Below are 24,804 nucleotides of genomic sequence, written 5' to 3' on the forward strand. Positions count from 1 at the left end.
AATTCATGATTTTTTTTATTTTTTCATTTTTTTTTTAATTCATGTGCTCTCGTAATCTTTAATCAAAAACGTTAACCTCCCCTCCCCCTCAAAACGACTCATCTTCTCTTCCGGTCACGAGCTATGGCGCAAGGGCGGAGCTATCTGGAACTGCCAGCAGCTGCAGTGACATCAGCGACGTTTGGAATAAACGACAGGGGGAAAAGCTGAAGCTGATGCTTCACTTTATATAGGGCTGTGCAAAAAATCGAATGCGATTTTCATGTGCATCTAGTCAGTAAAGCCGCTCCTGTGATTAGAAGTAAATCTCCAGCACGTGCGTTCAGATGGAGCGGCATTTACTACACAGAGCCGTAGTTCAATGACAAGCTACACAAAATCGCAGGCGATCAATTGCATTTATTCATGCTAGGGTGTCGGCGGTGAATCCAGTGGAGAGAAATCCCCCACCACTAACTGCAAACTGGCATTCAGATCTGCCTCAATTTTGTTAGCAACGCCCCCAGCTTCCGACGATCCAATCAATTCCCGAAGGACGAAATCAAGTCCCGCCCTCATTTCAGATGCCGTTTCATTCGGATATACTTCACAGTAGAGAAGAAAAGACAATCGCAACTTCCGTTTCATGCCGACTTTGATATATATTATTTATATGTAATGTAATATGTTTATATATATTTTTAAAAAAAAAATTGCATTTATTTCAAATAAAATGTTCTTTTTAGCAGCATCATATGACCCCTTTAAAAAAATCATAATGGGCCTAAAACAGGCTTAATTTTCTTTGAACGAAATATAATTGTTTTTTTTGGTGAAGTAACCTGCAAGTTTCCTTTAATTCTTGAGTGTGACTTTAGAGAATGTCAGTTTGAGGTCTTGCTGCTGTTTCAACAGATGAACTGAATAGTAGGATTGTGTGTAAGTCACTGTATTTGTTGTGTAAGTAAACCGTTACATTGTCACTAAACTGTCAGCACAAAACCCCACTCGACCTCGCTGGCCTCTCTGACCGTGTGTGTGTGTGTGTGTGTGTGTGTGTGTGTGCCCAGCTTCCGACGATCCAATCAATTCCCGAAGGACGAAATCAAGTCCCGCCCTCATTTCAGATGCCGTTTCATTCGGATATACTTCACAGTAGAGAAGAAAAGACAATCGCAACTTCCGTTTCATGCCGACTTTGATATATATTATTTATATGTAATGTAATATGTTTATATATATTTTTAAAAAAAAAATTGCATTTATTTCAAATAAATTCTTTCTTTTTTGCCAATGAAAATTGAAGGTAAAAATGAAGGTACTCTATTGTCATTAAAGGGGTCATATGATGCGATTTCAATTGTTCCTTTCTCTTTGGAGTGTTACAAGCTCTTGGTGCATAAAGAAGATCTGTAAAGTTGCAAAGACTAAAGTCTCAAATCCAAAGAGATATTCTTTATAAAAGTTAAGAGTTAACCACGCCTACCTAAAACGGCTCGTTCTAACACGCCCCCACATATCCACCTCACTATGTGGGAAGATTTGCATAACGCCGCCCAAATGAAGGCGTAACTTTTATTCTCGCTGTAGTATTGTTGTATCTAGTATCGCCGCCATGTCGTGAAGACGCTGTGTGTTTCGTTGTGAAAGCGAAACCAATTTGTTTGGTCTTCCAAAAGAGGACACGACTAGAAATCAGTGGTTAAGTTGTATTTACAACACTGTTCCCGAACACTTCAACCCAAATATTCAGATGTGTGCAGCACATGTTATGGAGGACTGTTTCCTGATCCTGGAAGAGTAGACTACAATGTTGTGTAAGTAAACCGTTACATTGTCACTAAACTGTCAGCACAAAACCCCACTCGACCTCGCTGGCCTCTCTGACCGTGTGTGTGTGTGTGTGTGTGTGTGTGTGTGTGTGTGTGTGTGTGTGTGTGTTGAGTGTGTGTGTGTGTGCAGACGGCCACACGGTCATTGTGTGCTTCTAGAGGCCTCTATAAAGCAGCTTCCTGCTCGTAACACCCCGGGGTGCTGCTGTGTCCAGCCCTCTTTGTTCACATCAGCTCTGCTCCTGACGTCTGGAGAGTTAAAGCTTCTGTACATCTCTGCATGCCAGTTTGATGCATCACTGGGGGCGCTCAAATGAAGTTTGCTAATGAATATGAGCCCGAGTCAATGATAAAAATAAGGTTTGCCAAGACAAACTGTGATATATGTTTGACAAAGTCTAGTCTGAATGTTTTAAAGCTGCTTAAAGTCTTTAGAAGGTGATTTAGGCTTCATGTAGAGATACATAGTAGTGATAGTTGGTTGGACATTTTGGTCTCGGGTGAATTTGTTTGCATGATAAAGCCAACATTAAAGATGAATTTTGAGGAGATCAAACATCTCTTGAACTTCAAAGTCAAGTTTCATCTCAAGTATTACTTGGTTATTTCTGTTGAAGACTTTGGCTGAATTGAAGTCAGTGCTATTTCAATATAATTGAGATACTATTATAGCTTTTTGTTTGAATGAGATTTTTTTATATATATATTTAAATTTGTATAATTCTACTAGTAACAAGTTCCGCACTTTTCTTGTGTTTTTGTCATTTTTATGAGTTTTTTTATATTTCTATGTACATAGTTTTTTTAATAGCTCTGTATAGTTTTTTTTTTTAACTTTTTATTATAGTTTTTAAATTTCTTTATAGTTTGTCATTTTTATTAGTTTTAGTTTTTTGTTTTTTTTTTAATCTAGGTTTTTTATTAATTTTCTTTTAAATACGGTTATATAGTTTTTAATATTTTAATGAGGTTTTTAATATATACTTATTTTTTTTAATATAATTTTAGTAAAAGGTTTAGTACTTTTCTTTAGTTTTTTGTAATTTTAGTTTTTGATGTCTGTATAGTTTGTCGATTTTTTTAGTTTTTGTTTTTTTAAATATCTTTACACAGTTTTTAAATGTCTATATAGTTTTTGTTAATATTACTAATGAGATTTTTAAATATACATTTTTATTTTTTATATTTGTAGTAAAATGTTTATTACTTTCTTGTTTATGTAATTTTTATTAGTTTTTTAATATCTATATAATTTTTTCTTGTATTTTTTTTATTTGTTTTTTTAATGTCTGTACAGTTTTTTGTAATTTTTAAAAAATGTCTATAATTTTAAGCAAGAAATATTGCTTTGCCAACTGGCTGAAATATGTATGTTTTTTTGTTTGTTTGTTGTTTATTTCCCTTAATATTTAGTTTAAATTTTAAGTAATAAAAATATTTTTATGGATTTATTCAACGATTAAAAACCCTGCATTCATAGTACACTGAAAAAAATGGTAATCTAAAAATAATAAATGTGGTTTTAAAGTCAAAAATATTTAAAATCACTTAAGCACCCAATATACATAAATGTATAGCAACAAAACAGGCCTTTTTCAGTAGTTCAATTGAAGCTTATATGAAATTAGTCTTAGCACGGTCAAATGTTATTGGCAAACCTTAAGGTCGACCAAAGATGACTTTTGGTATCATTTGGATTGAGTTTTGCTTGATTCTACAGTAAATAAAGGGATTTCTGTAGGCGTCTGACCGGCGTTTGACAGTGATAATCTCTCTATAAGTCAATACCAGGCTGCAGCAGTTGACCTCTCGCTATTCTTTAGGATCGCGGCCATTGCTTTTTACAGTAGGATAACAGCACTTTATTGTTCTTTATGGCCGTTCCTTTGTTAGGCCTGTGTTCTGATAACGGCCATTGACAGGTCATTAAAGTCCCAGAACAGCCTCACTTTTATGATAAGGAGTGGACACAACTGAGGTCTATCTGCAACAATTGCTGCTAAGGGTCATAAATAGCAGCCAAACTCAGGGCCATCGCACCAGTCCAGCCCCCCAAGGCATGCTGGGATATCTAGACCCAATACACACAGCCTGACTCCACAAGATCCAGAGCGCTTTGAGAAAATCACAAATTTGAGAGGATCATTGAATCACCATACTTATATATCATAATGTTTATTATGTTGTATCCCAACACTCGTTAAAATATCTAGGCCTAAATTTGAGATTGTATATCAAATTCCCATCCGTTTGGATTACACTGTTTTAACATAAACTGATAAACTTAATGTGATGCATATTTGTCAGTCATACAGAAATGAAACTGGCCAGATTTTTTGTAGTATTGCTAATAAACTGAATGTGTTTTAAACACACAGTGTATATATTTATTATCAGTAAATCCATTATGTTTCATTCTCATGAATTTTAACCCATTGAAAACTGCTTGTTCCACAGCTAGACATAAATTAACCAATTTTCATACTTTTTAACTGAATTTATTTAATACTTTACACAATTTTATTCAAAATTATTTATTTTGAGTGCCGAAATCTGACCTGTTTCATTTACGTGTGACTAAACAAATATGCATCACGTTATGTTTAATAGTTTGTTTATATTAAAACAAAATGTGTGTAATATGTGTAATCCAAATGTTTTTTTTATCCAGTCTATATTGGCTTTTTGGTTGAATTTATGTAATAATAATAATAATTTATGCATTTAGCAGACGCTTTTATCCAAAGCGACTTAAAGTGCATTCAGGCTGTACATATTTTACCAGTATGTGTGTTCCCTGGGAATCGAACCAAAGACCTTTTGCGCTGCTAACGCAATGCTCTACCACTGAGCCACAGGATGCAAGATGCAGTCTATATGTACTCGTTTAATGGTCTACTACAGGAAAACGTGTACTACTACAGTCTACTACAGGAAATGGTGTACTACAGGAAAACGTGTACAGTCTACTACAGGAAAATATGTACTACTACAGTCTACTACAAGAAATGGTATACTACAGGAAAACGTGTACAGTCTACTACAGGAAAATGTGTACTACTACAAGAAATGGTGTACTACAGGAAACCGTGTACAGTCTACTACAGGAAAATGTGTACTACTACAAGAAATGGTGTACTACAGGAAAATGTGTACAGTCTACTACAGGAAAATGTGTACTACTACAATAAATGGTCTACTACAGGAAAACATCGTCCATGTGATAATTAGCCCACATTAAGAGTCTGAATTTAGGACGCTGTCAGATATGGGTCAATCCTTTGGGGCCCGAGTCCTACAAGCGCCCTGGAGATCGTGTTAAAGCGGGATGTGAGCGTAGCATTGGCCGCTAAGTGTGAGTGTGTCCGGACACGCCGGGTCAAAGCGGCCTTTCTGTTTTACAGCCCGAGAGCTTGGAGCCAGGTGTGAGGTGCTGTTTGAATCGCTGTGACCATGAGATTTACGACCCCTCTTGTGCTCAGAAAGGATCCCGGGTCAGGGGTGTGTGACTTGTCCTGTTTTATATTCCACAGGAATCCTTGTTCAACCCTGAACTGTGAAAGAAGCGTGATGGATTGGTCTATTTTCAGGGTCGTCCTGAAAACCAGGATAGATAGAGTTCTCATGTGAAGGGCTCTTCTCAAGGGTTTTGGGAAACCTTTGGTATTTTTGGCTCAGGAGTTTGTATAAATGACTTCATTCACATCCGTCAGTGACCTGGGATTCGACTCACTAAAGCTCATTTATCAGTCGCTTTCTTGCTCAATATTGCTTAAAGTGCCACACAACAAAATAGGTATTTTTAGCAGATCCCCCCAGTCTTTATTAACTTTTTGGTAGAATTTATGGCAATTCTGAGTGAAAAAAAAAAGCCGTTTTAGAACAAATGCATAAATATTACACTATTTATGAACCATTTCACTTGAAAAGGTGACTTTTTCACTCAGTATTTTTGTCTTTTTAGGACAAATATTTAATTTACTTGAGATGCAAAATAACACGAGAAGTCTTGTTTTCTGAGAAATTGATCAAAGTTATCAAAAAAACATCTACCAATGGGGTCAGAAAAATAAACTTAATTCAAAAGTGAAAACACATTTGTTTTTCTGACTCCAATGACCTTAACCAAACTTAATTTCGATACATTTCTCCGAAAATGAGACTTGTGTCATTTTGCATCTCAGGTAAAGGTATGTAGAAAATGTAGATATTTGTACTGAAAAACAAGACAAATATACACTATTTGAGGTGAATATATTGCTTAGTTTACTAACACTGAAGATCAAAATTAACCAAAACTGTGATATTTGAGGCCTGCATGAAAGACAATGTTGTTAAGTGACTTTTTACAGTTTCTGAAGCTGTGAATTTGAATAGAGAACCAAACATGTTAGCTTTTTCAGAGTACCTCTGAAAACTAACAACAAAATAAATATTTTTTTGTAGATAATGATAAGTCATTTTTTCCAGTCTATATTAACTTTTTGGTTGAATTTATGGCAATTCTGAGTAAAAAATGCCATTTTAGAACAAATGCATAAATATTACACTATCTATGAACCATTTCACTGGAAAAGGTGACTTTTTTTACTCAGTATTTTTGTATTTCTAGTACAAATATCTAAGATCTAAAATCAAGATGCATTTACTTGAGATGGAAAATAACACGAGAAGTCTTGTATTCTGAGATACTAATCAAAGTTATCAAGCATATCTTTCAATGAGGTCAGAAAAATAAACAATTCAAAAGTGAAAACAAGTATTTTTTTCTGACTCCAATTACCTTAATTTTGATAATTTTCTCATAAAATAAGACTTAGGTCATTTTGCATCTCAAGTAAACGTATATCAAGAAACTTTAGATATTTTTACTGAAAAACAAGACAAAACTTTTTGAGGTGAATGTATTGCTTAGTTTACACTTTAGTTTAACACTGGCGATCTATAATGAACCAAAACTATGTTGCAATGGTTATTTGTGACCCTGGAGCACAAAACCAGTCATAAGGGTCAATTTTTCGAAATTGAGATTTATGCATCATCTGAAAGCTGAATAAATAATCTTTCAATTGATGTATGGTTTGCGAAGATAGCACAATATTTGGCTGAGATACAACTATTTGAAAATCTGGAATCTGAGGGTGCAAAAAAATCTAAATATTGAGAAAATCATCTTTAAAGTTGTTCAAATGAAGTTCTTAGCAATGCATATTACTAATCAAAAATTAAGTTTTGATATATTTACGGTAGGACATTTACAAAATATCTTCATGGAACATGATCTTTACTTAATATCCTAATGATTTCTGGCATAAAAGAAAAATGACCCATACAATGTATTTTTGGCTATTGCTAAAAATATACCCGTGCTACTTATGACTGCTTTTGTACTCCAGGGTCACATTTGAGACCTGCATGAAAGACAATGTGGTTGACGTGACTTTTTCCGGTTTCTCAAGCTGTGAATTTGTATAGAGAACCAAAAATGTAGCTGTTAGCTTCTTCAAAGTACCTCTGAAAGCCAATTATCATCCATTTTGACCCCAAAGCAGTTCCTTTTCCATCTACAGTCTGACACTGTGGAATTGAAATGCCGTTTTTTAGTACGTGACGCAACGTTTTCACGATGCATGAAAAGCCTCTTAGTAAGTCAGAGGGTTTGTTTATCTTTCGGCGAGCCGCTAATACGAGGGGGTAGGAATTCCCTCTTCCTCTTTTGTTTCTCTAACACAAAGGACTGTGCTTTGGACCGGCTCCTGCTGTGTTTGCACCTCTGTGGCCTTGAACGCAACAATGGCGTTGTCCTCCAAAAAACCTCCATGAGCACCATCCCATTACCAGCCCTTTTATTCAAGCCAGCAGTCGTAAAAAGCTTAGTGAGCATTCGGGATCTGTTATAGGCATCCTATATTGGTAGATTAGATTTGGTTTTGGGGAAAAAAGACAATTAAGATGGATTTAAGCCATAGTTGTTGCCCTGTTTGGTTCGACGATGGGAGCCAACATCATTGGCCAATTGGCCAAACCCCAAGGGAAGTTTCCATTTCATGAGCGCAAAGTTGTTGGTTTGCACCTCTCACCGTTTGAGGTAACAACACAGACCACCCTGGGTAGAAGAATCCAGTTTCATAACTTCCTCAAGCATCCCTCATTCAGGAAACCAAGGCCTCGTCCTCCTCGTCCTCGTTGTTTGTTTAAACAACAGGAAGGTCTTCACCTTTAGCACATTCCACAGGAAATTAAGGCAGAATGAGGTAAACTGTCTCGCTAGGCCGGACCCTGAGGTTTTTGGGGTCAGTACTTGGGCAGCTGACTGTACCGTGCTCATAAAGCGAGAATTCATTTCCATTCTGTAGGGAGTTTGGTTGCAGTCATCATAATTTTCCAGCTGTGTTCATTCAAAGAACTCCTGTAGGTTTGTTTTTCTGTCACATGTATGAAGGAAAAACCTCGTTCCTCTGGGTCTCCTGGTGGTTTGGCAACTGTTGAATGGTGTGGACTTCAGAACTAGCCTCCCAAAAAGTGTATTTCCCCAAATGGTGCACATACTAACATCAAAACATTGGTATGGAAGTGGATTGGCTCTGATAGGGATGGCCTTTTTGATTTGCATGATAAACGCTCTGTAAGGTACCATGTGGAGTCTTTCAGGTGTTGTGGTCTGGACCCGATGACATCTTTGTTGTCTTGAGAAGTGAAAGAGTGACGTTTGACTGAAACTGTATTAATGCATAAAGGGCCACTGCAGCTAAATTCAGTTTATGAACACTTATTCGTGATTTGTCACTTGTTTTTGCTTAAAGTGCCAAATGACAAAATAAAATGGAGATATTTTTAGTAGACACTGAGAGAAATAGGTTTTTTTGCTGTCTATATTGGCTTTTTTGGTATTATTATTTTTTTAGAACAAATACCTAAATATAAATGTTTATGAATTACTTTTTACAGCAAAGTTATTTTTTTTTCGCTTAATATTTTTGTGTTATTTTCCAGATTAAATATCTAAACAATTAAATCAGCATATATTTACTGGAGATGCAAAGTGACGAGATAAGAAGTCTTGTCTTCTAAAAAAAAACGGTTTAAAATTAAGTGAATTTATGATCAAAATAAGATAAAATATGATCCAGTGGTGTCCAAAAAATAAACTACTTTTTCCATTGAATTAAGTTCATTCTTCTGACTCCATCGGTGGATTTTTTTTTTAAACAAACACACCTAATTTTGATTGATTTCTTATGTTTAAAACAAGAAAAAAATCTGTCAGTGGGGTCAGAAAAATAAACTTAGTTCAAAGTGAAAACAGGTTTATTTTTCCGACACCACTAGCAAATATTTTATTCTATTTTAACAATAAATTCACATAACTGTATGGAAGCCCGTTTCTGCCACTGAATAAAAAATAAAAAAAGGTTATTGCGACTTTTTATCTCACAATTCTGACTTTTTTTCTCAGAATTGCGTGATATAAAGTCACAATTGCGAGTTATAAAGTCAGAGTTGCGAGATATAAAGTCACAATTGCGAGATAAAAACTCGCAAATCTGACTTTTTTTCTCAGATTTGCGAGTTATAAAGACAGAACTGCTTGATATAAACTCACAATTCTGAGAAAAAAGTCAGAATTGTGAGGAAAAAAAGTCAGAATTGTGAGTTTATATATCGCAGTTCTGACTTTATTTCTCAGAATTGCGACTTTATGTCTCGCAATTAGAAATTCGTACTGGGAAACGAGACAAAAATACCGAAGAAGAAAATGTTAAATGTTAATTTGAGCCCGTTATTTCCATTTTTCATAATTCCCTTTTTTTTAGCCCTTACAACAAATGGCAAATAACATGTTCAATTCTAAACTCTATAAGACCAGATCCTGATAATATTGACATTTGCATGTATAAGAAAGAACATGAGTGATTTGTTGGGTGTTTTCACACATAAGAAGAAAAAAAAAAAAGAGTTGCTCAAGAAACCTGAGGAAGGGGTGTGTGAAACTGACCACTGCTGTTCTGTGTTTGAAGTGAAGGGGGATTGGTTTAGAGGGTCCGGGGCCCACGCTGAGGGCTGAGCTTGAGTTGTTGGGGGAGTGGCTCCACAGGACTGCAGTAAATGGAAGAGCCATCTGCTGGAGTTGCTCTCCAAACACTCTACTATACACGTCCTGCATTAGAATTACGAGACGACGTCTGCTTTGGATTTAAATGGGATGAGGCTCAAACTGAGAACATGTAGTCAAGGAACCACGGGACTTTTGGCGAACACTGTTTAATTTGGAAAGCATTGAATAGGTTGAAGACGTTGCTGAGTGAGAAGGTAAGGTCCCTGTTGGGTTTATGCTTTGTATATCACATTGAAAGTCTTTCCTACAGGGGTTTAGGAGTGAATCATTTAACCTATATTTTGCTGTGTCACGTCCTACTTCTTCTAGTTATATTTGGAAGCTTTTGTAAACTTCTCAGATCTGGGTCTAACTGTAGGTGCAGCTCAGACTCCGCATGGGTCTGTTGAAAAGAAAAAGGTGTCAGAGAGGTGTGTTGTGGGTAAATATCAGACGCTTCTAGTCATCTGGCTCCAGCGGGTCAGAACGCAGGTGGTCTTCAGTCTGTTGGGACAAGCCTCGAAACCATTTGGTCCTGGAATAACACTCGAGTTCTTTAAAGTTTGGCCAAAAGTTTGGGAGGATCACCCAAATGCTCAAAAATGAGTCAACACTGCCATCCTTCCTGTTTCCAACATCTAGTATTCTCTGATGCACTTTCAGTAAAACATCCACTGGGATTTTTGTCCCATTTTTAGATTTCTTTTTGTATGATTAGAGCATTTTAATGGGAAATATGTTCATAAATATGTTTGTCAGATAGCAGTTGTATGTCTTTTGGGGGGTAAAAACTAGTAATTGTGACCCTGGAGCACAAAAGCAGTCTTAAGTCGCTGGGGTATATCTGTAGCAACAGCCAACAATACATTGTATGGGTCAAAATTATCGATTTTTCTTTTATGCCAAAAACCATTAGGATATTAAGTAAAGATCATGTTCCATGAAGATATTTTGTAAATCTCTTACCGTAAATATATCAAAACTTAATTTTTGATTAGTAATATGCATTGCTAAGAACTTCATTTGAACAACTTTAAAGATGATTTTCTCAATATTTAGATTTTTTTTGCACCCTCAGATTCCAGATTTTCAAATAGTTGCATCTCAGCCAAATATTGTCCTATCCTAACAAACCATACATCAACGGAAAGCTTATTTATCCGGCTTTCAGATGATGTATAAATCTCAATTTCCAAAAATTTACCCTTATTACTGGTTTTGTGCTCCAGGGTCACATATGAGGGTTTTAGTTCTAGCTTAAGTTTTAGTTTGCTGTAGTTTTGGACTAGTTTGTTTGAGAAGATGCAAAGATGCTTTTGTATTCAAGTGTTTTTGGAAGTGACATGTCATAACAAACGTCTGTATTTGTTGGATTGGAGTTTTATTACTGGCACAAAAGTTTTGTCCACATTTGTGGAGCGCAGGAATCGCTCACATCATCTGCCAGTTCTGCTGTTCTTAACATTAAACACATAGACAGAATTCCAGCACTGGCTCAGATCTGGACCGGGCCAAATCAAACAGGACTAATGGAGCGGCATCGGTGCCAAACGGGTGGCAGTATGAACGTTTCCACATTTACTGGGCCTAATGAAGGCTTGTTTTTACACACACACCATTCATAATCATCTCATTAACCACATCATTTTTAATGCACCTATAATGAGTGTCATTCTGACTAATTTAGCTGAGAAAAATGGGATAGTTGTGTCAGATTATGGTCTCTAAAAACTTGATTCTGTTGGCCTAACTAATACTATGCTTACAGTAATCAAACCTGGTCTAACACATGCTATTTCTGTGAGAATTGCAACTTAACAGTTGTTCTAAAGTTGTGGAAATGGGCTATTCAAGATGTAGTTTGTTGGGTCTTGACCTGGTATCCTCAGAACACACATGCAAATGATTCTGTCAGAGCGTTCATTTGCATTGTGTTGAACAGTCGTATGATTTTCATTAGACTTGTGAAGTAATGCATAATTTAAAGTAAAAAGTAAAGGTGCAAAAAATGCATTTGTTCCCTAGAAGTCAGACGGTTCTTTGCTATGCTGAGGGTCCATTACCATATGAGTCGCTGGCAGTTACCACTATGTGATCACCCGGGGCCCATCCCCTCCCCAGGGAATTCCCCCTCCACCCATCTACTCCCTATTGAGGGCCATTCAGGCCTCCCGTGGGTGGATCTAACAGATATGCATCTCAGACCTCCAAAGTCATGTTAACAAGCAGCTCTACAAGAGAGAAGGCTGTTAAATACTCGGGGCTGGAGGGCTTTTTCAGGGCAAGCGGCGCAGACAGGAACTGCCTTGGTTTCCCCGAGGTCCCTGCAATTCACTCAGAACCGCTCAATCGTAAAATAGCTGTTTATTTTCGATGAAACATTACTGCGGTTTCTCTTCACTCCAGTTGTTGATTAGATCTGGAGGCTCAGGAAGTGATGCTGATGGCATCTAAGACAGAAATTAGCATACTTAAGGAGACTGTTTAGCAGAATGGGTGTTGCCACTTTGAGCTCCTTTCCTCTATCAGTGACTTCCTCTGAAGAAAATATCATGTCCTAGTGGATTTTGTACCACCGGAAGGAAGACTTGTAACATGGCAGGGAATATATCTATTGTGCTAAAATTGCATAACCAGGTTAATGTTCGAGGAGTCTCTTACAAGAACCTTTATCTGGCCATGTAAAGGTTATTCTGAGAAGAGTCGGGGGTGTTTAAAAGCCCAAAATGAAGTCAAAATTGCGTAACAAGCACTTCACTTTGTAGTGGTTTTGTCAGGGTGTCTGTATGATTTCAACAGAATTCAACTGAAGTGAATTTCAGACCTGAACCGAAAACCATGTTGGGTCGTTTCAGTTGTCCCCCATCATGAGGGGTCTGGCACGCTTGCATTTGCTCCGAAAACTCAAATGTGAATTGGCACAGATAAAACAGTGCCAATATGCTTACCCAGCATTAATGCATAGTTGAGCCTTCTGATAATGTGTGTTTTTGTGAAACTTTAGAAAATGTTACTATGGTGAATCAGTTTTGAGGGATTTTACTGATGCATTACTCTTTCTACTTCTGATCTGGTTGGATAGTCATAACATGGAGGATGAATTATTTTAAGTGTGCGTGCAATCATTTTTTGAATAATTAAGCCCGTTTTAGATATTTTCCACAATGTGGCATTGGTTTCATGAAAAGTAAGCACATTTTCCCTTTTCCTAATTCTCAGTATCTTGCCAAATAAATAAGATCTACCCATTCTCATTGGTGTGAAATATGATTTGACTAGATTTTGTTAGATTCACCCTTTCAGTGTTGATGCACGTATCTGGATTTATCTTCTCAAACCAGTTCAAATTGCTGTACACGAGGAACTAACACCTGTCAGCGTGTTCGGTCCATCCATCTCACCTGTTTTAATTCCAAAAGCAGCTGCTCCAGAGATCAAAGCATCAGATGATACGTCACTCAGCAGGACGTGATGCGGTGTGGCAGGTTCTAAAACACCGTCCTCCAAAACAGCACAGGGGCTTGAAGAAAGACATGGTTTCCAAGCATTACCATATGGCTTTGTTGTGCTTTGTGTCCTGAGTGGACTTCAAAGGAGTGACAGGGAAGAACGATCTTGTCTTGAGAAATTTCAGTCTGAAAGAGTTCTGAAGTAAAAAAAAGTCATATATGGCATGCATTAGTGCTCAACTTAACCAGAAGAGAGTCCCAGTAGAAGGACATGGAAAATACCAGAAAGCTTCCACGGTGATGATGAGTCAGGAAAATGCATTAAAGTAAATAGACTGTAAAAGAGTTAGGATGGTTGAAGTTTAAAGGGAATGTCCGACCACATCACGGCAAAACTCGGCACAATAGCAGTAACAATAAAACTGCCATCGTTTTATGAGCAGAATCTATTTAACAGGCCTCCACCCCGGGCTGGAAGTCACCAAATGTTTTAGGATGCTGCTTTATTCCATTTGCGTTTCTGTCCTCATCCCAATACAATGCATCTTATCATGTGGTTCTGTGATCCGTGACACACTGTTCCCTCTTTAGGAGGTCTTTCTGATGAATTCCGGCGGGTTCCACGGCGCCATCAGGCCGCTGGACATGGAGCCGAAGGTCAACAAGCTCGCGTTCGGCTTCCAGCAGAGCTCCACCTCGGATGACGACTCTGGCTGCGCCTTGGAGGAATACGCTTGGGTGCCGCCGGGACTTCGACCAGAGCAGGTAAAACGATCTCGAAGAGTTTATGACAGTCTAGAACTTACTGGAATCTTGCCTCCACAACATTTGTGACCCGCGCTGGTCTGAATGCGCACCGGCTAATTTTGAGCTACATGCAAAAAAAAGTGAAAAATTAGTTCATTAAGCCCTTGTCTAGCGATCCCAATGCTCCAAATAGTAATCAAACATCTAAAAGTATCTTTATTTGTACGTTTTCTGAGAGGAGTACCTTTTCTCCACTCACTTCTCTTCCGAAGTGCGATAAATATACACACATACACAGAATTACAGTATTTAAGTATTCACGCAAACATAATCAGTTATGTCTTAAGTGAACGTTTGGGGAACTGTTGGGGAAAAACATCTGATGTGTAACATTATATTAGATCCGTGCATTACAATAGGCATTAATATATAGGCCGTCTGTCTCATAAGTGTTAATCTAACAATAAAAGAAAAGAGGGAATCACTGGCTGTTCTTGATTTAACTGCTTTTGTAGTTTTATTAATCAATTTATTTGTAATGAACACAAGGGATTTTTACATTTGTTTCTTACTTGAATGCTTTTGTTTAAATGTAAAATGTGTTAAATTTTCTTATATTTGTTCTACTGTTTTTTTGCATCTGTTCTTATTTATAATAACAAAGATAAAATAAAAAATAGCTATGTTGTAATTATTAACATAGTAATTATTATCAAGAAATGAACTGTAGGAAAAGATGCAACGTTGCTAGGTGATTTTGCTTTGGAACCTTCAGAAAACTTTAACTCGGTTTTTCTCAGAATTGACTTTGCTGACTCCATCGATCTTCAAACAGCTGTAGCTCAGTCTTTTTACGTCTGATTCCAACAAATCATACATCATTTTGAAGGTCTTTCAAATGGAGAATGTGAAACTAAAAATAACTCGTTTTTGAAAATGTGCTCATTTTGCCAGCCCAGGTCGCATTTAACAGAGAACTTACCTCAATGCTTTGGTGTTTTTGTCAGAACAACACATTTGGGTTAGAAAATAGTTAAGAGGCAGCCTAAAGCCAAAATGGCAACCTCTTTAGAAAAATTAAGTCATTTGAGAAAAACTGCAGTCCAATAACAGCCGCGTCACAAAATGCAAAGTAGTCGCATGTCTTCAGTGTCAGGGAAGGACTCTGCTCAGTGTTGACTGAATAGTAACATGCAGTTCAAGATGTGATGTGCAAGTTGTTATACAATAAATGCACCAGATGTGATCTTTATTAAAAAATTCCAAACTGTTGGTCAATCATTTTGTCAGCAGAGCTAGTCATAGTCACTAAGATTTAGAGGACCTGACTGCATTTTTGCAGACACAGCTAAACACTGTGAAGGAAGCACCACACAGGCATTTGGGAACAGGAAATGCTGCTTTTTATTTACAAACTACTTCATGGAAAATCTGCAAGTCATTATCTCAAGCTGCCAGACAAAAGGGCTTGAAACGATGAGGAAAAGCGGCTCGCTAACAGCCAAGCTCGCAGCCACAACTTTTTTTCCTGGCGCTGGTTCCAGCCGGTGTCCCACACTTCCCCCGGCTGCCCTCGAGAGCACCCCTGAATAAAATCTGAAGTGACGGGTGAGGGAAAAGGTCTAAAGCAATTTGGAGACCCCTAAAATCCCAGTGCAGCTTTTGTGTTAAATGCAAGAGTCAACTGTAATGCCTTTATAGCAGCCGTTCTGTGAATTGCCCTGCATATTATAGGTGATCATTGTGAGGAAGAACACAAACACTCAGGAATAGTGTTGTTCAAGGGCCTAAGGCTCAGTAGCAGAGGTAATATGAGGGTGATTTATGGTGCCACTGATCAACAGGTCTAAATGGCATTCCAGTAGACTGACTCGACACTCTTTATGCAGGAAAAGACAAGCTCAATCCAGTTATTTATCTGGGGGCTGTTACGACCAGCACTCATAAAGGGATCCCACTCGCAAGGCATAGGTCACAGTGTCAAAGAAGCACAATAGAGTACAGTAAAAAGCCAAAACTGGTGTCTCAAGTCTCAAGGGTCAACTTAGTCCTCAGGGTTTTGTTGACAGATACACAGGAATGACAGGCCAAAAAAATCAGACTGGTACACCTGAAACACCTTCCATGACCCACAACAAAAACACACACTTTCTGATCAGATCACTTATGATAGATACACTAACAATAATTTTTTTTTTTTTTTTTAAAGAAGTCTCTTCTGCTCACCAAACCTGCATTTATTTGATCCAGAATGCACCAAAAGCAGTAACATTTTGAAATAGTTTTACTATTTAAAATAACTGCTTTCTATTTGAATATATTTTAAAATGTAATTTATTCCTGTGATTTCAAAGCTGAATTTTCAGCATCATTACGCCAGTCTTCAGTGTCACATGATCTTCAGAAATCATTCTAATGTACTGATTTGCTGCTCAAAAAACTTGTATTACTCAGCTCTGAATAATTCAGCTTTGAAATCACAAGAATAAATTACATTTTAAAATATATTCAAATAAAAAACAGTTCTTTTAAATAGTAAAAATATTTCAAAATGTTACTGTTTACGCTGTAAAGAAGAGACTTCTTTAAAAAACATTACAAATCTGTTCAAAAACTTCTGACTGGTAGTGTAGGTGTATCCTAAGCTAGTTCATTGTTGGTAACTTCCTTTTGGACTTTGTACATACTCTGACTGCCCCGATCTGTCTCCATCTCACCTCCAGGTCCAGCTGTACTTCTCCTGCCTACCTGAGGACAAAGTGCCTTATGTGAACAGCCCTGGGGAGAAATACCGCATCAAACAGCTCCTGTACCAGCTCCCTCCTCATGACAATGAGGTGAGTTTATAGAAACAAAGGAAAGCAGGAGCTTCATCAGCAGCCATGAAAGCCCCTATTGTTTCCCCAGCATCGCTGCAGTCCAAAATGCCCACGCATCACATTTCAAAACCCCCTCAAATAGCTTTTTAGCTGCAACGTGGTGTGGGTGTTTTTAGCTTCATGCGTTTAGAGCTTCACCACATCCCCTGCCATCACAGAAAGAAGCTTTGTCACTTCATATCTCTGTGGGTGCGTGTACAATGAGACTTTTGAGCGGAAGATTGTATGATGCTGCTTGGGGAGATTCGATCTGACATGTGGCATCAACATTGCTGTGGGTCACATAACATGCAGTTTTATTGTTATCTGTAACACTGTGGCATGTGAACATGCATTACTTGTGTTTGTTAGTGTGTTCCTTTTCCTTGTGTAAAATTAAACAAAAGCACTCACCAAAGTGACTAAGAGATGGTCTAAGCAAAAGTTTCTGGACATCCATCCTTCCCTGGGGTCATTTTGACCTGGAATTTTTTTATTTTTTTATTGAGTTCATCTGAGTGTTACAAGACTTTGTTACTTTTGTTCCACTTGAATTTGGAACACAAAAATAAACGGTAAATAAAATAAAAAATCACACACACACACAAAAAAAAAGGATCAATACAAGCTTTCTGGACAAAAAAAAAAAAGGCTAATTTTTGGGCTTGGGTCATTTTGACTCGTGAGGGAAAGATTTGTTACAAAACGCGAGAGAAGGATGAAGGTTAAGAGCTGCATTCAAGAATGCTTGGATTTCAGTGGGGATGAGCATTGAAGGTTTGCCAAACTGACACACTAGCCGGGTTTCCATCCAAAGTTGCGAATTTAACTTATGCGCAAAACTGGAATATCGCATAAAACTTTTGCGAACAAGCATCGTTTCCATCCAAGTCAAAGAGAACAAAATCGTCACTTCCTGATAAACTGGCACGATAAATCACTAAGAAAAGTAGGAGAATATAATAATTTTCATATATAGCGCCTCGGAGCGAGCAGACGAAACACAATGAATGCGTGTCCTGACATTTTATCTTACCCGCCAGATACGGACGTGGATGCTGCTGTTTGGGAACGCAGTCGTGTAAGACATTTCTGGGAGGCAATTATACAGAAATACTTTGATGACAGACTTTGCTCGTGCATTTCCGAATGACCATAACAACATTTCAGATGCTGTGGAATGAGATTAGTCCGCTGGTTAGTCAGGTTTTGCCGTCCCATAGCGCAATGACTTTGCAAAATGCATTTCCATCTCCCATTATTCACATCAACCCTTTTTCGCACAAGTCAAAAACCACCTCAAGCGAGCGTAAAAACCTTTTTGCGAATTAAGGGATTTTTATTCGAAATTTGGCGTTTCCAACACTCGTTTCTCATGCGATACTTCAAAATGCGCATTAAAGTAGGGTGATGGAACCATAGCTACTATTATGCAACCAATAGTTAAGAGAATTGTAACTTTTGCTGCAGTGCAGTCTGATTTGTTGGATCCAGCTGAGCTTTCAGAAAATTAATTCTGTGTATTCCCAGTCGATTTTCTAACTGACTGTCTCTTTCCGCTCTCTCAAAACATTTTATGCATTTGTAGTTGTCTAACTCCATCAATACTTTCTCTAGTTCTCCATCGATGCTTTTTTCCTTGCTCAAAAAACCTGCATGTGGTCCACAAGGGCTTCTTTCTGAATAGTTTGACAGCAAACACGTTTTAAATGTCTCCCTCAGGTGCGATACTGCCAGTCTCTCAGCGAAGAAGAGAAGAAGGAGCTTCACATGTTTAGCGTGCAGAGAAAGAAAGAGGCCCTCGGGCGAGGAACTCTGAAACTGCTGCCAAGGACGATGCTTCATGCGGCGTGTGAACACGTAGGTGTTTGAACCAAGAGATTTGTGCTGAAGCAAGTGACTGTTTGATGCTGATTGCTTAAACATTTTGCCTCTTCAGTGTGGAGAGAACATCAGTGGAGGGGAGATGGTGGTGTTTGCTTCACAGGCAGGACCTAGTCAGTGTTGGCACCCAGCGTGCTTCACATGTTCCACCTGCAATGAGCTCCTGGTTGATCTCATTTACTTCTACCAAGATGGGAAGGTCCATTGTGGACGGCATCATGCTGAATTGCTAAAGCCACGCTGTTCCTCTTGTGATGAGGTGAGTTTTGTTTTTCAAAGGCCATGCTCATTGTTCTGTGCATGAAACAAGGCCCGTTATATTGCAGCAGTGCTGGATGAAGTACCTAAAAGCCACACTTGAGTAAAAGTACCGATATGTTACCAGAAAAATACTTTGGTACAACTTGAAGTCATCATTTAGAATATTACTTGAGTACAAGTTTTAAAGTATGTGATAGCCTATATATTGTACTTAAGTATGAAAAGTATTTTTTAAAATATTAAACATACTTAAGTATTGAAAGTAAAAGTACAAGTAAATGCAAAATGGAAATGTTCATAGCTGGTAGCAAGATTGTGTTCGGTTTTAACTCTTTCTTCCATTTTGTATCTTTGGGTAAGCATAAGAGGCACTTCATCTAGTCTGAATACTGACATTTGAAATGATTTAAAATATGAACAAATAGTTGAAATGTGAAATAAAAACCGCTAGTAGGTGGCAGCAAGTCACTGTTAATGAGTGAGTCATTGAGATTCAAATTATTCATTCAAATGGCAGATTCATTAAGGAACGAAGCATTTGACTGTGTTAATGAGCGAGTCACTGAATCATTCATTCAACCGATTTGTTCAAAAAGCTGATTCATGCAATAAGGAAACACCGTCCTGTGTGTTGCTCAGAGACGCAAAACATTGCTGTGATCTTTGTTTGGAACTATTTTGTTTGGTAAAACTGAGGCAATATTGTATCTAAAATGTAAGTCACTTAATGCTAACTTTATTAATGGTATATGCTATATATGATATAACATTACTCGATAATGTCAGATCGCACATCGTTAAAACAACACTTAGCATATTATCGCAGAAGATATACTGTATATCACACACCCCAGCCTCGACTTGAGTGGAAAATTAATTAACTTGTAAGCGCCAGACCACTGATTCGTCAAACCTGCTTTCTTGCAGTGTATGTTCTTCCGACTTTATTTTGTAAGTAACGAATATGCTTAAACGTATACATTTGAATTAGGAAATGTAGTGGAGTAAAAGTGAAAAATGACAGAAATATAAAAACTCAAGTAAAGTACAGATTTTCCTAAAAAATACATAAGTACTCTAACGAAGTATTATTACTTTACGTTGCATCACTATATCGCAGACACCCTCACTCATTTGTTGCTGTCATTGTCCTTTCAGATTATTTTTGCGGATGAGTGCACGGAAGCAGAGGGTCGTCACTGGCATATGAAGCACTTTTCCTGCTTTGAATGCGAGACCATCCTGGGTGGTCAGCGGTACATCATGAAGGATGGTCGGCCCTACTGCTGCGGTTGCTTCGAGTCTCTGTACGCGGAGTACTGTGAGGCCTGCGGTGAACACATCGGTAAGCCCAAATGTCTCTGATGTCTCGACGTCATTTACCACAAACCACGTTCCGCTTTTGCCTTTGAGAAGCTGACCTTTAACTCCTGTTTATTTTCTTCTAGGGGTGGACCATGCCCAAATGACGTATGATGGCCTTCATTGGCATGCCACAGATGCTTGTTTTAGCTGTGCTCAGTGCAAGGGCTCCTTGCTTGGGTGTCCCTTTCTACCCAGACAAGGCAGGATCTACTGTTCCAAGGCCTGCAGCCTTGGGGAGGACACCCATGCCTCAGATTCCTCAGATTCAGCCTTCCAATCCGCAAGATCTCGGGAATCTCGGCGCAGCGTGAAGATGGGCAAAAGCAGTCGCTCTGCAGACCAGTGTCGACAGTCTCTTCTCTTTTCACCCGCAGGCAACTACAAGTTCCCCGGACTCTCAGGGAACGCTGACGACACCTTGTCCAACAAGCTGTCACAGCTCAGCTTTGCAGACAACCACTTCTGGAGGAACAGAGAGGAGCAGGAAGCACCCGAGGACCATGAGGAATGGGCTGAGCACGAGGACTACATGACCCAGCTCCTCCTCAAGTTTGGTGAACATGGAATGTTCCAGCAGCCGGACGACACCAAGCCAACTGACCTCTGGACGACTGACTCTGAGGTAAAAAAAAAGTCAAGGATGCCAGGCAGTGGTGGGAATGGCAATCTGGCCAGTAAAAAATACAAGGCAGACATGTACTGGGCACAGTCCCAGGATGGACTAGGTGACTCTGCGTACGGAAGCCACCCTGGACCTGCAAGCAGCAGAAAGCTCCAGGAGCTCGATTTGGAGCATGGAGCCAGCTTTAAGCATGAAGATAAACAGTGGTATAATGACTCACTGGAGTGCATCACAGATGAACTGAAGCAAGCAGAGCAGAACATCAGAGACTCAATGGACTCCTTGGCACTCTCCAACATCACAGGTGAGACTAAAGGATCAATGTGCAATTGATATATTCTTGAGTGCAAACAGTGTTGGGGACAACACATTACAAGAGTTACTAAATCAGATTACTTTTTTTAAGTAGCTAGTAAAGGATTGCATTACTTTTAAATTAACAAGAAAAAATCTGAGTTACTTTTTCAAATAAGTAACGCAAGTTACTTTGTTTTCCTATTTATTCACTGACACCTTTCCTTTCCCCGTGTTGAGAGAAATTGGAAGTAAGTGCAGAGGCATTTTCTTCAGCCTGAGGCTTATTAATTTCACTCTTGGTGTGAAAGGGCCTTTATAGTCACCAAAAATATAACTTTTGGGTTTTCTGTTATTAAAAATGAATAAGCAAGCCCAGCCCAGGTGACAAAAAGTAACGTAATGCATTACCTTCCATAAAAAGTAACTAAGTAACGCAATTAGTTACTTTTTTATGGAGTAACGCAATATTGTAATGCATTACTTTTAAAAGTAACTTTCCCCAACACTGAGTGGAAACTGAAATATGAGAGGCAGTTGGGAGTGGGGGGGGATCAAAGAAATAGATGTAAATATAGTAAACGGTTTCAGAGTTTTGCATCTTTTGGTGGACTATTGAATTGAATGTATATTTTGCGCTGAACTTGCGTGTTTCTTTCAGGTGCTTCAGTTGATGGGGATATTAAAGACAAACCATTGCTCTACTCCTTACAAAAGTTCTCTGAGCTTGAACGCTGCGAGAACGCCAGCAACATGGGGACGCTGAATTCATCAGTGCTGCACAGGAGCACCAACTCTTTGAAGAGCCTCGCCTCGGAGCTCGAGCGTGTGGAGGTCGTTGAAGAGGAGGAACAGGAGCAAGTGGTTCCGCTCCCAGAGGAGAGGCCCAAACCACCTCACTTACCTGTCCTAAGAAGGTCCAAGTCCCAGTCCAAACCACAGCAGGTGAAGTTCTCAGATGATGTTGTGGATAACGGACGATATGACGACCTGGAGGGGCGGCAGCCTCCCATGAGCGAACGCACTCGGAGACGAGCGTACCACTTTGACGAGCAAGACCAGCAGCGTCCTCGTCATCACCACAGGAGAAGAAGGAGTCGTAAATCTCGTTCGGACAACGCACTTCACTTGGTGCCCAAAGAAAAGGACCGCCGGCAGCACGGGCCAGGTCCTAACTCCCACTACGGACAGCCTTCCTATGCCCACGCCAACTCGGAGTACGGTTTGCACAACCAGGCGGCGGAGAGGTTTTCACGTCTTTACGGGGATGAAGATGACTGGTGCTCTACCTGCTCCTCTTCATCATCTGAATCAGAGGAGGAAGGCTTTTTCTTGGGCCAGCCTATTCCACAACCAAGACAACCTCGGTACCAATATTACACTGATGAACTTCCTTTTGGCACAAGGACAAAGTCCAAACAGAAGAGAGGACGGAAGGGCAAAAACTGCATAATTTCATAGAATTGGGAAGGAAGTTTGAAACTTTTTTTCATTATGTAACGTGCTTTGAACTGTTATTTGAATTGGAATACAACTTGTTCCACATGGCTTGCCATGCAGTGACATTGATGGCCAACGCAGTATCTAAACCATGCTTAACTGCTGCAGTAATGCATGTTAGGTGATAAGTGATTATAGTCTTTGAAAGAACCAGAAGAATATAATATTTATGAAGCCGCTTTTAGAGACTAAAGGAGAGAATAATTTAACTTTGCAAAAATTAATGTATATATTGTAAAATGTTCAGTTAAAGCTAATATTTTTATATCCCTGAATTTCAAAAGATTTTTTTTTTAAAGAATTTTACTGAAAAAAGTACTAAAGAACAAAGGTTTGCAGCGACTCCACTTTTGTTAATCAGGGTTTTAAAAATAACTATGTAACATTTGGTTAGCATAGCCGCTCAATTTGTACTAAAACATTGACTACAAAACATTGTACGTTACGTATATCCAAAGCTTGTTCGGGTGTCATTTTATTGATGGCTTATACAGACAGATCACTGTAATCTGTATGCAATGCAAACTGGAACAATAAGGCTAATAATAAAAAATTATATATCTATAAATATATACATGCACATTTTGTGTCTACTATGTCTTTACGTCTACTGTCCACATCAATCCATTGTGTAGTTGAGTCTGTCAGTCTGGGATTTTACAGGCTGTTAACACAGAATGTGTTCTTGTATTCTGTCTGAAATATTTTGTTATTGTGGGTCTGTTGGCACATGTACTGTAGACTGACATCTTGGACTGACATTGACATTTTTAGTGTAACACAGCACAGCTTTTTAAAGCTTTAAAATCCCTATATGCACACTGAGCCTGCATATACAGCAGGACAAAGGTAAGCTAAATGACACCACAGCAGGTGAAGTTCTCAGATGATGTTGTGGATAACGGACGATATGACGACCTGGAGGTGCGGCAGCCTCCCATGAGCGAACGCACTCGGAGACGAGCGTACCACTTTGACGAGCAAGACCAGCAGCGTCCTCGTCATCACCACAGGAGAAGAAGGAGTCGTAAATCTCGTTCGGACAACGCACTTCACTTGGTGCCCAAAGAAAAGGACCGCCGGCAGCACGGGCCAGGTCCTAACTCCCACTACGGACAGCCTTCCTATGCCCACGCCAACTCGGAGTACGGTTTGCACAACCAGGCGGCGGAGAGGTTTTCACGTCTTTACGGGGATGAAGATGACTGGTGCTCTACCTGCTCCTCTTCATCATCTGAATCAGAGGAGGAAGGCTTTTTCTTGGGCCAGCCTATTCCACAACCAAGACAACCTCAGTACCAATATTACACTGATGAACTTCCATTTGGCACAAGGACAAAGTCCAAACAGAAGAGAGGACGGAAGGGCAAAAACTGTATAATTTCATAGAATTGAGAAGGAAGTTTGAAACAGTTGATCTGCATCTTAATATGCCTTTCTTAAGCTGCCTTTCTCGAGCTGTTACTTAGAATTAGAATACAACTTGTTCCAAATGGCTGTCCAGGACATATTGCAGTGGTCTTGCCACGCAGTGACGTTGATTGCCAACGCAGTATCTAAACCAGGGGTGGGGAACGTTGATCCTGGAGGGCCACTGTCCTGCAGAGTTTAGCTCCAACCCTGAAAAAAAATACCTACCTGTATCCTGAAGACCTTGATTGTTTGATTAGGGTTGGAGCTACACTCTGCAGGAACACAGGCCCTCCAGGATCAACGTTCCCCACCCCTGATCTAAACCATGCTTAACTGCTGCAATAATGCATGTTAGGTGATAAGTGACTATAGTCTTTGAAAGAACCAGAAGAATATAATATTTATGAAGCCACTTTTAGAGACTAAAGGAGAGAGTAATTTAACTTTGCAAAAACGAATGTGTATATATTGTAAAATGTTGAGTTAAAGCTAATATTTTTTATAT

The 24,804-nt window shown here is 38.9% G+C and overlaps 1 protein-coding gene across 4 annotated transcripts in view; it reads left to right on the top strand.

Annotated features, from left to right (window-relative positions):
• Nucleotides 1-24,525, top strand: part of prickle1a (prickle homolog 1a) — a 35,768-nt gene extending 11,243 nt beyond the window's left edge. Inside the window, exons 2-9 of one of the 4 annotated variants that reach the window (XM_016554790.1) lie at nucleotides 13,947-14,120; nucleotides 16,826-16,939; nucleotides 18,683-18,820; nucleotides 18,900-19,103; nucleotides 20,264-20,450; nucleotides 20,554-21,396; nucleotides 22,048-22,857; nucleotides 24,286-24,525. In XM_016554790.1, the coding sequence (XP_016410276.1) occupies nucleotides 13,959-14,120; nucleotides 16,826-16,939; nucleotides 18,683-18,820; nucleotides 18,900-19,103; nucleotides 20,264-20,450; nucleotides 20,554-21,396; nucleotides 22,048-22,847 (2,448 nt within the window). In that variant the 5' untranslated portion in view covers nucleotides 13,947-13,958 and the 3' untranslated portion in view covers nucleotides 22,848-22,857; nucleotides 24,286-24,525. Of the gene's footprint in view, nucleotides 1-9,959; nucleotides 10,122-13,946; nucleotides 14,121-16,825; nucleotides 16,940-18,682; nucleotides 18,821-18,899; nucleotides 19,104-20,263; nucleotides 20,451-20,553; nucleotides 21,397-22,047; nucleotides 23,424-23,759 lie in introns of those variants that run through there. The other 3 variants (XM_016554792.1, XM_016554791.1, XM_016554789.1) reach the window with 3 other exon arrangements.
• The last annotated feature ends 279 nt before the right edge of the window (nucleotides 24,526-24,804 follow it).

The sequence above is a fragment of the Sinocyclocheilus rhinocerous genome, unplaced genomic scaffold (genome assembly GCF_001515625.1).
Source record: "Sinocyclocheilus rhinocerous isolate Xijiao unplaced genomic scaffold, SAMN03320098_v1.1 scaffold736, whole genome shotgun sequence".
NCBI classification, from domain to species: domain Eukaryota; kingdom Metazoa; phylum Chordata; class Actinopteri; order Cypriniformes; family Cyprinidae; genus Sinocyclocheilus; species Sinocyclocheilus rhinocerous.